This window comes from Sorex araneus, chromosome X (genome assembly GCF_027595985.1).
Source record: "Sorex araneus isolate mSorAra2 chromosome X, mSorAra2.pri, whole genome shotgun sequence".
Taxonomy (NCBI): domain Eukaryota; kingdom Metazoa; phylum Chordata; class Mammalia; order Eulipotyphla; family Soricidae; genus Sorex; species Sorex araneus.
The window spans coordinates 104,550,896-104,564,160 of NC_073313.1; the positions used below are offsets into that span (position 1 = coordinate 104,550,896).

The 13,265-nt window shown below is 42.6% G+C and overlaps 1 protein-coding gene across 6 annotated transcripts in view; it reads left to right on the forward strand.

Annotated features, from left to right (window-relative positions):
* Positions 1-13,265, forward strand: part of FRMPD3 (FERM and PDZ domain containing 3) — a 160,371-nt gene that overhangs the window by 109,731 nt on the left and 37,375 nt on the right. For all 6 annotated transcript variants that reach the window (XM_055122217.1, XM_055122214.1, XM_055122219.1 and 3 more), the window contains 4 exons: positions 1,917-2,024; positions 4,896-5,027; positions 6,739-6,858; positions 11,882-12,018. In XM_055122217.1, the coding sequence (XP_054978192.1) occupies positions 1,920-2,024; positions 4,896-5,027; positions 6,739-6,858; positions 11,882-12,018 (494 nt within the window). In that variant the 5' untranslated portion in view covers positions 1,917-1,919. The remainder of the gene's footprint in view (positions 1-1,916; positions 2,025-4,895; positions 5,028-6,738; positions 6,859-11,881; positions 12,019-13,265) is intronic.

Consider the following 13,265-nt stretch of genomic DNA (forward strand, 5'->3'; position numbering starts at 1 on the left):
TAAATAAGGGGGCTGGAGCAATAGCACAGCAGATAGGGCATTTGCCTTGCACGCGGCCGACCCGGGTTCGATTCCCAGCATCCCATATGGTCCCCTGAGCACCGCCAGGAGTGATTCCTGAGTGCAGAGCCAGGAGTAACCCCTGTGCATTGCCAGGTGTGACCCAGAAAGCAAAATAAATAAATAAATAAATAATAACAATATATATGTATACATATGCACACATATTCACTAGCAGTTCCATTCTGTCCTTTACCTCCTTTACCTGGAACCTTTACTATCTTATAACTCTTGGCTTATTTTGATTTTTTTGTTCTCTAGTGAATGTGTTTGTGGGTATGCATGAGTCACTGTGACAATAGTATGAGACAATACCCAGCTCTTCCATTTTTGCCTCACCCTCCTGGGGCTTACTTAACACTGGACAAACAGGAAACATATAGTGAATGGCCTTGAATGAATGAAGGAATCTGGCCATTTCTTGCAGCTGCTCAGTTCCTATGGACCCAATCAGAGATATAGTTGGGTTTTCTAATCTTTCAAGTAAGTATGCATTAAACGCCATTTAGCGAGTGACTATTTATTGAGTTACAACTGTGTGCCCAGATTTCCACTCAGTGTCAGGACTATAAAGATTGATTCATACCTGACCTTTGTGCTGAGTTGTCTAAGACATTCTTCAAAATGTGATAGGAGAGTCCAAAATGAGAGTACAGTGGGTGGTGCTCTTGTCTTGGATGTAGCCAACCCAGGTTCAACCCCTGGCACCCCGTATGGATTGCTGAGTGAACAAGAAGTGATACCTGAGCACAGAGCAAGGAATAAGCACTGAGAACTGCTGGGTGTGGCACCCAAACAAAATCAAAATATGATACACACCACTGAGACATATGAGTAAGTGAATAGTCACTGTAGAAACACATGGAACCTGAGGTCCAATTATCTGTCCTTACTAACTTAATGGCTTCATAGAATTCATATTTAAGCTGAATTTTGAAAGATGAGTAGGAGTTTTCCAAGGAGTCAAAGGGATCATTTAATGAATAGTTAATGAATATTATTGAGTACTTAACATGCACCATTCTATAAATAAATAATATTATTGAGTACTTAACATGCACCATTCTATAAATAAAGAAGTGCCAAGTCCAGAAGAACTCTTGCTAAGAAATCATCAGTTATTCAGAAATGGGTTTGAGTGGTTTCTTAATTGGAGTCATTGCCACTCACCCTCAAAGAGCTTTTGGACATATTTGAGAGTATTTAGGGTTAGCCTGCTGATTTACCTGTTACTGGTACTTAGTGACTCAGGATCAGAGATACTAAGTGTCCTGTAAGGAGTTAAAAAGACCCTGAATGATGAATTGTCAAATGTATGGAGGTGGAAGAGAGTGGTAGGGATACCAGAAATGACTAGGCATGACTCTGTAGACATAGGCAGGGGATCAGTTCAGCAAAACTCTGACTCCATGAAGAGAGACTAGTAGAGTAAAGGCACAGCTGTGGAAGGGATCTGGGTCTATAAAGTGCCTGGTGGAAAGGCAGGTGCCTGGAGAGAAGAGCAGGTGAGTGAAGTCTCCTCAGGAGGCCTTCCTTCCATCAGGAAGTCTGGGTGGAAGTCTCTGTGAGTCTAAACCATTCTAAACTAATGCTTTGAACTGCAGCTGGGTATGATTGTGCTATGACATAGAATGAAGGTTGTGCTATGACACGTCCAATGTCCTCTTGAAGAATCTGGTTCTGGTCTCCTTGTAATGTTATCACTGATCTGCCTTTTCCTGTTTCTCTTTGTCCTTCCATCCCTTTGGTTCCCTGCATCTTTCACTTTCTCTTTTCCTTCCTCCACATCCCTTCTTCTGACTTCTCTCTTCTTTATAAATGTGCCCCTCTCCTGTTCTTTTCCTGCCTGTTCACAGAAAATGATGAAGAAGGAAGCTCTTCTCCTTATCCCCAATGTCCTGAAGGTTTTCTTAGAAAATGGGCAGATCAAGTCATTCACATTTGATGGCCGGACCACTGTTAAGGTACATAGTCTCGTCTCCTCTGGTCAGCATTGCCCTCTCTGGATCCATACCCAGCTGCTCGTCCCCAGCCTCCTCTGAGTCTGCACAGAGCTACTTGCTACCCAAATAAGGTGGTCTTTGAAGTGCTGACAGCAAAAGAAACACATGCTCTAAGATGAGGGGGGTAGGGGAACTTTGCATGTGCATGTGTGCATGGCTACATATGTATGTGTGCTGGTGCATGCACATGCATAACATGCCATCTACTTAGGAACTTTGTTGTATCCATGTTAGCCTGGATCCTCCAAAACCCTGCACAGCTAAGGAGTGTTAAAGTCAGTAAAACCATTTATAAAGCCCAAAGTGATTTCTGTTGAAACAATTACACCTACACAAGTTTACACACAGAAATCAAGGGACACAATCTCTGGGGAGATTAGCTTAGCTATGCCTGGCTTTTTTAATCACTATTACATCTTAAGCACTGAACCAAGATTTGAAAAGTCCAACAACAGCCCCTTTGGCTATTCCTTTTACAAGAAAGGTAATTAATGGGCTGAAGATTTTAACAGTTCAACCAGGCACCTACAAGTAACTTGTGGTGAATCCCTTGGTCCTGAGGAGGAGAGAGGCAATTATAAGATTCATCCCGCCCCCAGTTTATTCTGCTCTGGGGCAGAAATCTTCAGTCTCGCTTCTTCTGGACTCTCTCCAGAAACCAAGAAAGAACGTTGTGATGCGATCAATGTTTTGCATAGCTAAAGGCCCTTCTGAGAAAACCTACCTCAGCCCACAGCTGTCTAGAGGTACAGAACTGGGACAAAAGAGCCCTAGTAAAAAATGAGAGCTAGAGAAATGGTACAGTGGGTAAGAAACTTGTTTTTCAAACAGCTGACTCTGGTTCAATCCCTAGCATTACATAGGGCCCCCAAACCCCTCCAGAAGTGATCCCTAAGTGCAAGACCAGGAGAAAGATCTGAGCACAGGTGGCTGTGGGCCCCCCTCCTGCCCTGCATGAAAAGGGAAAATAGAAACCCCTGTGCCAAGAAGTTCCCTAAGAGGAGATATGGAGTGGTCAGAATTGGCTTTGCTCGTGGTTCTCAGCAGGGCCAGAAACTGCCACCTCACAGATGGCTTTTGGGGGTTGTCTGCCTGTATTGTGTGGTCATTCCGGTTATTTAGTTTGTTCTGGCATTTAGTGTCTCTGGGTCAGAAATGACAACTGTCCTAGTGTCCTTCAGGAAGGGGAACAGTTCCTGCATGAAGATTTGCAATGCCCAATGTGCCAATAGTGTCCATAACTCATGTTGACTGAACAGAGAATTTCAGCAGGAGAGTGGGGGTTAGGGTGAGAGGGATTTTTACAACTTGGTGAAGACCTGGAAGCAAAATACACTTTCAGGCACCCAAGCATAGTCTCTGGCTAGTGAAGGTGTCAGTCTGTGGAAGGGCCAATGATACAGAAATCAGCCACCAAGCAGCCCTGACTCCCGATGGGACTATCTGTGTCAGAATCCTCTTTGGCATCTGACCATTAGTAGGCCTGTCTGTTGCAGATCTGTCCCCACATGGGAGTTTTCACTTTCCTACTTTTCCCCTGGAAAACTTCTCTAGCCATCCTCCCACTCACAGCATCACCCCCATTGTCACTTCTAAGTAACCCCACCTTCCAAGATAGCAGAGTCCCCCGGCTTATGATCTCACCCTGACTTCAGGGAGGGGAAAGTAGATATTCATTGGAACATGGACAGGCTGCCAAGCCACTTGTCCCAGAGAGGTACCTGGGTGAATTGACAGTCTGGCACAGAGGCCGTTACACTTGTAACACCAGTTGGCAATTGCTGGCTTGGCTGTCTACAATCCCAGTGCAGCCTAACTGCAAAGAAAACCTCATTTATCCCTGCCAGAGCTTCTACAACACTGGTGTCTCTGTAACTACTTGGGTAATACAAAGAGTCTCAAGTACCCACCAATTTCCAGCCGGCCATTTAAATGGCTAAGTGTCTTTGCATGTTCACTGAGGGGCATGGTTGGCAACCCTGGCTATAAGGGAACTTTTGAGTTCCCAAGCCACCTTCTTTCTAGACTTTTGGGGCCTAACTAATGCAAGCACCATGAATACACCTGCTGGAGCTGATATATGCTGATGTTGCAGCAAATAGATGGCAGGACTCTCCAAAGTGACACCTGGGAAGCCCCCACAGATAGAGTTCCAGACACCCTAATATGAGAGAAGTAGGGCAGCAGAGCAGACGGAGCCCAGAAGTAGTCAGATTTATGACTGTACACAAGACACGTGACAGAGTTCCTCTGCGTGGACACATTTTTCATGTTGCTAAATTGATCGTCTGTGAAAGCTAGCTACAATCAAAAAGGAACATTTTGCCAGTAATTCAAGTCATTCGACTTGGATTCTGAATCCAGAAATAGTCTGCTTTTGAATCATATTGTGGTAGCTTTGGCTTTTGTCAACTCCTAAGAGTTGATGGGTGAACCAGAGTGAACATTAACTTCTGGGAGGAGGAAAGAGCCAGTGCAGAGCCTGGCACTTAAGAAGCACTCGGAAAGTAATTTGTTGAATGGAAAGAGGGAGGGAAGGCAAGAGAGCCGGGCCTTTTTCCCATATAGCCAAATTCAGAAACACTTTCTTCCACTGCTTGCACTGTTGGTATTCCCCAAACCTCTGAGTAACTTTTATGGGTCACTCTCCTCATTCTGGAGGCCAGAGTCTGGGCTACTATAAAAATTAATATCTCTGTCTGGTCCATTTTCTCAACCTCTGCCTTCTATTCAGGATTTTCTTCATGCTCAGTCCCCCTTCTCCCATGTTTGGTACTTAGACTAGCATAGAGCTGAAATGGCTTTCTCTCAAATCTCTTTTCTCTTCCACAGGATGTGATCGTGACATTACAGGACCGTCTTTCTCTAAGATACATTGAGCATTTTGCTCTTGTCCTTGAGTATGCTGGGCCAGAACAAAACCACAAGTTTCTGCTTCTCCAGGACAAGCAGCCTCTAGCTTATGTAAGTAGCTCTTTTGTCTTAGCTTGATAGCTTTCCACATGGCCTCTCCCTGCTAAAGAAGAGTACCCAAGGCTCTCTCTTCTGGAAAATTCATAATAATATGTTTAGCCAGCTCCCAGAACTAACAGTTCTCAACTGATGTCTGTAAACCCCACCTCCAGAGGGCTTTTGGCAATATCCTGGTGAACTAAGGAGAGCATAATGACAATTAGCCTGGCCCTCTAGTAGGAAAGTGTGGGGGAACAGGTTATTGCCTAGCAGCCCGGATGTTGAGTTGACAAGCAGTAGCCGCACTCCTGGCTGCTGAAAGCTCTGCTTGTCAGAGCTTTCTGTCTCTGAAAAGGAATCTGACCTTTGGCAGAAGGCTTCCCTATGAAAAAGTGTCAGCCAATGGAGTCTAATGAGAGCAGTGAGACTCTGAGTCGTGTAGTCAGGGAAGGGGCTGAGTGGGGCCAAGACTGGGTGGCCAGTCGGGATGGGCGATGTGTGCCAAGAGTAGATAATGGACCAAACTGTGTCTCAGTGTCTGTTGGAAGCCATAATGCCCAAAAGTAGAGAGAGAGTATAGGGACTATTGTCTGCCATGGAGGCAGGGGGAGGGTGAAAAAGGCATGGGGGGGTATACCCGGGATATTGGTGGTGGGGTAGAGGGTAGATTGGTGCACTGGTAGGGGGATGGGTGTTTGATCATTGTATAATTGTAACCCAAACATGAAAGCTTATATCTATGTTGCAGTGAGTCAATAAAATTTTTAAATATATTTTTTAAAAAAAAGACTGGGCGGCCTTTGTCATATGGGAAAAAGTCCAACCCTTGAAGTGCAGAGTATTTCCTCACCAGTAAAACAAGAGAAGCCATGGGTGGCAGAGGGCATTACTATTCCCCAAAAGGGAAGGAAGGAGTTAGAGAGGAATGTCTGGGAAAAATGCCGAGGTAGACGCGAAACACCATTAAAATCAATACCCAACAAGTAAATAAATAAGAAGGTATTTTTAAGAAAAGGAACTTCATGTTTAACTCTTGACCCCATGTGCTACACAAACGTATAGGTTCCCACCTATTAAGGGAAGTTTGTGAAGGCTTGGGGGAAAGTGAGCCTTAGTGCCCGCCACCCTGCCCCTTCAGTATTCTTCTGAATCCAATTGGTTGCCTGTTTAAAGGGGCATTTTTAACTTGTTTTATTATGGAAAATCTCAAATATCAGCAAGAGACAAATAAATGAATAGTTGTAAAATGAAACCTCATTACCCATCCCAGCTTCAGTCTTACTGATATCTTGCCAACTTGTTTGAACTGTCTCCCAGTGGGATTTGAACTCTTCGAGCTGGCTTCTAAGCAGCAGCTTCCTCTGCTTGAGGCTGCATCCCTCTGCAAGGTAAAAAGCATATTTGCCATCACCAGAGATGGGTCAGAGAAATCCCAGGATCCCTCTCTTCTACCTCCTGTCTTGAATCTTTTGTTCAATTGTCCTGTAAAGACCAGGTCCTGTACAGGTGATTTGAAAACTCTAGTCTCCTTGGGCCCAAAGAGGAAGAAACAACTGGCTCCTACTCACTTACCTCTAAGAACGATAGGAAGCAAGCCCAGCTGGAGAGTAGGAAAGAACCCCCTAGCATTGCCCCAAGTACTACTTTGAAGAGCCACCAAACTGGCTCCCATCCTCCAGCCATTGATTCCACATCCGTTTTCCTCCCTGTCCCTGGGATTCAGGTGGTACAGCGCACACACTACCATGGAATGAAATGCCTCTTCAGAATAAGCTTCTTTCCCAAAGACCCCGTGGAGTTGCTGCGTCGGGATCCTGCTGCTTTCGAGTACCTTTACATTCAGGTAGAGTCTGGCTTGGGGTTACACAAACAGAACAATGGACAAACACATAAGCAGGCTGTTCTACCATCTCAGTGCAGTTTCTTGTTAGTTTTCTAGCTCTCGGTAGCTCTGAAGGCCCTTTTATTTTCTGCTACTGTTGTCAGCTCTGGCCAGGTATATTAACCTGGTGATCTGTGTTGACCATGCTTCAAAGTTCTGTCTGTCTGTCCAGGCGATTTCATTCATTTTCAGATGCCAGCCACCCCAGTAATTGGCACCTTCAGAGGAGCCCCAGGTCTAATAAGTACATTTGGGTAGCAGGAAGGGGACCAAACCACAATGCCTAGCTCTAGTAGGAAGCTAATTCCCAATTCATTTCATCCCAAAACATTCGCTGGTGTGATTGAGTGATAATACAGAGGGTAGGCTGTTTGCCTTGCACACAGCCAACCCAGGTTTGATCCCTGGCATCCCATATGGTCCTCCAAGCACTGCCAGGAATAATTCCTGAGTGCTTCTGATTGTGGACAAAAAACTAACAAATAAACAAACAAACCAAAACATTTACTGATTTCTCTCCTTTGAACCAGACACTGTGCTCAGGTGCGGGCAACTGGGAGGTGAACAAAAGCTGTGCTGGGTCACTATAGCCCATATCTATTTGCACAAGTAAATAGGACTCACTGAGTATGTGGTATTGTTCCCCATGTTAGAGAATACAAACAAGTAATGGGATGGGTTTTGGGAAATGATATTTGCGTGGGTTATCTTGAGTTTTAGGTCTGCCCATAGGATAGACAGAGCTCTCAGTAAGCAGGGGGAATCCCCTTAAAATCTAACTGTCTCAGCTGGTGACACCTGCAGATATATTGTGAACCATTGTGGTTGTCCTTTCTTTTCTGACAACCCACAAAGATAAAAACATTCCTCAGACACCCACCAGTTCCGTTACCAGTCCTCTACGGGTCAGTAACTTGTTGTTCTCCTATGAATTATATAAGCCTTCTTTTCATTTGGTTTACTCTAAACTTCTTTTAAGCTTCTGAGACTCATATTGTTTAAAATATTTTTAATTTGGTGACAAAACCATATCCACCCTCTCTCTCCCATATGACAATGTGGATTTCAGCTACATTTCTTTTCTTTAATGTTGAAATGCTTTATTGAGGGCAGTTGGACACATAAAAAAACTTTACAATTTCGTAAGTTTTGACATACCTTTATACCCATGAAAACAGGAACATAATTAAGAACTTAAACCTGTACAACACCCCCAAAAGTTTCCTTGGGCCAAAACAAACAACAAGAAAAAGAACAAACATTTCCTTGGGCCCCTTTATAAATCTTCCCCCATGCCTAAGCAACCACTAACCTGTTATTATAGATTATTTTTATATTCTAGTTTAGTCTTTAATATAAGCAAAATGAAACAGGAAGTACACTTAGTTTGGTTTGGCTTGTCTCACTCAGCATATGGGTTTTAAGATCCATCCATGTTGTAGCAATAGTTCTTGCCCTTTTTTTGTAAATTTAATTATAATCAACATAAGACATTATTTTAGTTTTTAGTTGTACAGCATAATTGTTGACATTTGTATACATTTTGTATTGACCTTCACAATAAATATGCTAACCATCTTTTCTTAGGAACTTCCAAATTTTCAGTATCCTATTAGTATCACCACAAAAATGCATTCCTTTTATTGTTTACTAGCATTCCATGGTACAGGTATACCAAAATTGTTTAGCATTTTAGTTCTTTGGGATATCCAAGCCATTTCAAGATGTTGGCTACTACAACATTAAATTCTTCAATTTATTGGAGAAACCCCAATACTTTTTTTTCCAAATTACTGTACTACTACCAGCTATATATGAGAGCTTCAGCTTCTCCACAAACTTATCAGTATTTGGTCTTGTCTGTGTATTTTTATGTATTCACTCTAATAGTGTGCAATGGTATCTCATTGCAGTTTCACTTGCATTTCCTGGTGATTGAGCATCTTTTCAAATACTTACTTGTCAACATACATCTTTCTGTTTTGTTTTTGGGCCTCACTTTGCGATGCTAAGGGATTATTCCTGGCCCAGAAATCACTCCTGGCTGGCTCAAGGGACCATATGGGATGTTGGGGATTGAATCCGGGTTAGCCGCATGGAAGGCAAGACACCCTACCTACTGTATTATCATTCCAGCACCAACATACATCTTTTTTGATGAAGTATACATTCAAATATATATATATTTTTGCTTTTTGGATCACACATGGCGTTGCACAGGGGTTACTCCTGGCTCATGCACTAAGGAATCACTCCTGGTGGCACTCAGGGGACCATATAGGGTGCTGGGAATCAAACATGGGTCGCCTGCCTGCAAGGCAAACGCCCTACTGGCTATGCTATCACTCTAGTCCCTATTTTGCCCACTTTTTAATTAGAATTGTCTGCTAATGAGTTTGGAAAAGTGTCTTTCACAAAGAAAAAGCTTGACTTTTCATGAAGTCCAGTTTGTCAGTTGTTTTGGGTTTCGAATGTTTGGTTTTTGGTTTTCTGGCTACATCTCAAAGTGCTCAGGGCTTACTCCTGGATCTGCCCTCCAGGATTTAGGGGACAGTGTGTGGTTCTAAGGATTGAACCCCAGTCAAGAACATGGAAGTTAAGTGCCCTACCTGCTATGCTGTCTCTCTGATGCATCAGTTAGTTATTTTATAAGCCATGATTTTGCTTCATCTAAGAAACATTTGCCTAACCTGAAGTCTCAAAGAGTTTTTTCCTAAAAATTTTATCCCTAGGTTTTATGTTTAGATCTCGGATCTATTTTTAGTTAACTTTTGTTAATGGTATAAGTTATGGGCAGGTAGGCTGTTCTGGCTATTTAGGGTTTTGTTTGTTTTTGCATATGGCTAGCCAGTTGCTCTGCCACTGTCACTGTATCACTGCCATCCCGTTGCGCACCAATTTGCTCTAACGTCTCCATTATGATACTTGTTACTATTTTTGGCATATCGAATACGCCACGGGTAGCTTGCCAGGCTCTGCCATTGGGGGCGAGATGCTCTTTATAGCTTGCCAGGCTCTCCGAGAGGGGCGAAGGAATCGAACCTGGGTCGGCCACGTGCAAGGCGAACACCCTACCCACTGCTCTATCACTCCAGCCCATCTTTTTAAGTTATTTTTATTATTTTTTGTATTATGTTAAAGGGGTGGGCTGGAGCGATAGCACAGTAGTTGGACTTTAGCCTTTCACTTGGCCGACCCATGTTCAGAATTCCTCCAGCCCTCTCGGAGAGCCCGAAAAGCTACTGACAGTATGGAGCCCGCACGGCAGAGCCTGGCAAGCTACCCGTGCGTATTGGATATGCTAAAAACAGTAACAATAAGTCTCTCAATGAGAGACGTTACTGGTGCCCGCTCGAACAAATTGATGAGCAACGGGATGACAGTGACAGTGACAGTGATGTTAAAGGGGTCATATCCAGCAGTGTTCAAGGACCATATGTTGCCTAGATCAAACTCAGGTCCTCATGTGTGAAAGGCATGTACCCTATTACTTGAGTCACATAACCAGTCTCAACACCATTTTTGAAAAGACTGTCCTTTCTATACCAAACTTCTTTTGCACCTTTGTCAAAAATCAATTGTCTGAAAGGACCAAAAATGTGGACTCAGAGAAGAGCTTATGTCTAACATGTGTGAGGCCCTAGGTTCAATACCCAGTACCTACAAAAACAGTTGTTTACATATGTGTGGGTCCATTTCTTCTCTTTCTCTTTTCTAGTCCATGGAACAACTTATCTTGTTTTTGTACCAACATCATAGTCTTTTGATTATGGCAGCTTTGTAATAAATCTTAAAATCAAGAAGTGTTTGTCTTCAACTTTCTCTTCTTTTTCAGAGCTGTGTCGGTGACTCTGGGTCATTTGCATTGCCTTGTGAATTTTGAATTAGTTTGACAATTTCTCCCACAAATATGCTATCATTATAATTGGAATTGTGTTAAATCTAGACAATTATTTTGGTAGTGTTGACATCTTATAATATTGAGTCTCCCAACCCCCGCACACAGTGTGTGTCTACATTTATTTAGGTCTCTAATTTTTCTCAGCAGCACTTTTTTCAATTTTCAGTAGATTGGTCATTTACAGATTTGAACCAATTTACACAAAGGATTTCAAAACACTTTAGAATGAACTGTTTGGGTTTTGATTTCTGATTATGTCGAGCATGTAGAAATAAAATTGATTTTTGTTTCTTGATTGTATATCCTGCAATCTTGCTAACTCATTAGTTCTAGTAGTTTTGATTTTTTAGACTACACGGATTTTTTTCCTATGTAGATTATCACTGATGAAGTATTCCCTTTCACTATGTCCTATGCTATGGTGATGTGATCAGGCACACTAATCTCTTAGCTCATCCTAATACTACCTCAATAAAATGGACAACTGGTAAAACCGGGGCTTAATCATTGATAACTGAGATGTTTGGAGACAATCATACCTTTAGCCAATAATTCCTTGTTAGGCTACCTATAGGAAGATATCTAAGATTGCATAGGGGAAGACTTCCTCACCACCATTTTTGACCTTCAGACCCCAAGAAACTGTATGTCTGCCTCATCTTTAACCTTGGGCTTCCAAGTCAGTGTCCTATGAAGAGCCCCTCCTTATATCTCTGTTCCTATGTTTTCATCTGAACTAGTAAAGGAGTTCTGTGTAGATAGGATTGAGCATACACCCGTGATAAAAGATGAGAAGGAAAAACAGAACAGGGAACTACATACTATGTCTCACTTTTGTTCACTGTGTCTTGCTATTGTGTGAACCTTTCACTAAGGAACCAGTATTTGCTAAAAGAAGCAGTTGATTTTTTGAGACTCAATATTGCCTTTGATGTCTCTCTTGTCTCTTCTTCTGAGACAGAACCTTTCTCTTCCCTTTGATCTAGGAAGACTTCCAGACATAGAGAGGGTAGAGAGGATGCTTGGAGAGTGGAAAGGAAACATCTCCTTTAACTGATGCATTTGGGCTGACCTCTCTTACAGAGTCGGAATGATGTTATCCGAGAACGCTTTGGAATGGACCCCAAGCCGGAGATGCTTCTGGGCCTTGCTGCCCTCCACATCTATATCACTGTCTCTGCTACTCGACCTAGTCAGAGGATCTCACTCAAGAATGTGGAGTGAGTTGTGACTGGGCCCTTCAGGGTGGGGGAGTAAGTGGGATTGCAAAGAGCTCAATAGGGAAAAGTTTCAATATTTGTTGTATGGGCATCGTTTCAAGATTCTAGGCCTGGGATTGCTGTAAGAACTTCAGTTCCTCACAGAGGTAGTTAGACCACGATGCCGTGCAGTTCTGGCTTCTTCTAGGGAACCTGGCCAATGTTCCTTTCCTGCCTCCCTCCCTCTTGATCCATGTCCCAGGCTTTAATTCACCATCTTTGCCTACCAGATTCAATTTCTGTTTAATCATCTTCTTTTCTCTGTCCCACATTGTCTTGTTTACTAATATTTTTGTTGTTAATTTTTATTAAAGAGCCATGATTTACAAAGTTACTGATAGTTGTGCTTTTGACATACAATAATTTAACACCAATTCCTCTACCAGTGTCAACTTCCCTCCACTACTGTTGACAGATTCCCTCCCTACTCCAATCCCCATTCCACTCCCACCTGTCAACTTGACAGTCACATTACAGAGTTTCATGTTGCTGCTTAGATGTCATGTTTTCAGTTCTGTTGAGTCTGTGTTTCAGGAATATGGCTATACCTCTCACTCATATAATTGGTATAACTGAATCGCTGGTGCCTGTTAACCCATTACTTCTTGTTCTCTTCTTCCACACTTGATTTTACCTTCTCTATCTCTTCTCTAAATGCTGGGGTCGCAGAAAATCTAAGCATCCCCATTTTACTACAATATGTTTTATCATCCAGTAATCCGTATTCCACAGATAAGTGAGATTATCCTATTTGTCTTTCTTTTTCTGGCTTACTCCACTCAACATGGTATCATACAGTTTCAACCAAGTTGCAGCAAATTGCGTGATTTTATATTTCTTTGCAGCTGCATAGTATTCCATTGTGTGTGAATAAATTTACCATATCCTCATAATCCATTCATCTATCATTGGCCACCTATGTTGATTGCATATCTTAGCTATTATTCTAGGTGCTGCAATGAATAATGGTATTCATGTGTCCTTTTGAGAGAGTGTTTTTATGTCCCAGGGGTAGCCAAAAGTGGAATGGCTGGGTAGTATGGAAGTTCAATTCTAAGTTTACTGTGAACTCTCCATACTGTTTTCCACAAGGGTTGTAGCAGACAACACTCCCACCAGCAGTGGATAAGAGTTCCTTTTTCACCACATCCCTGCCAACAGAGATCGTTCCTATTATTTTTGATATGTGCCATTCTCACTGGTGTGAG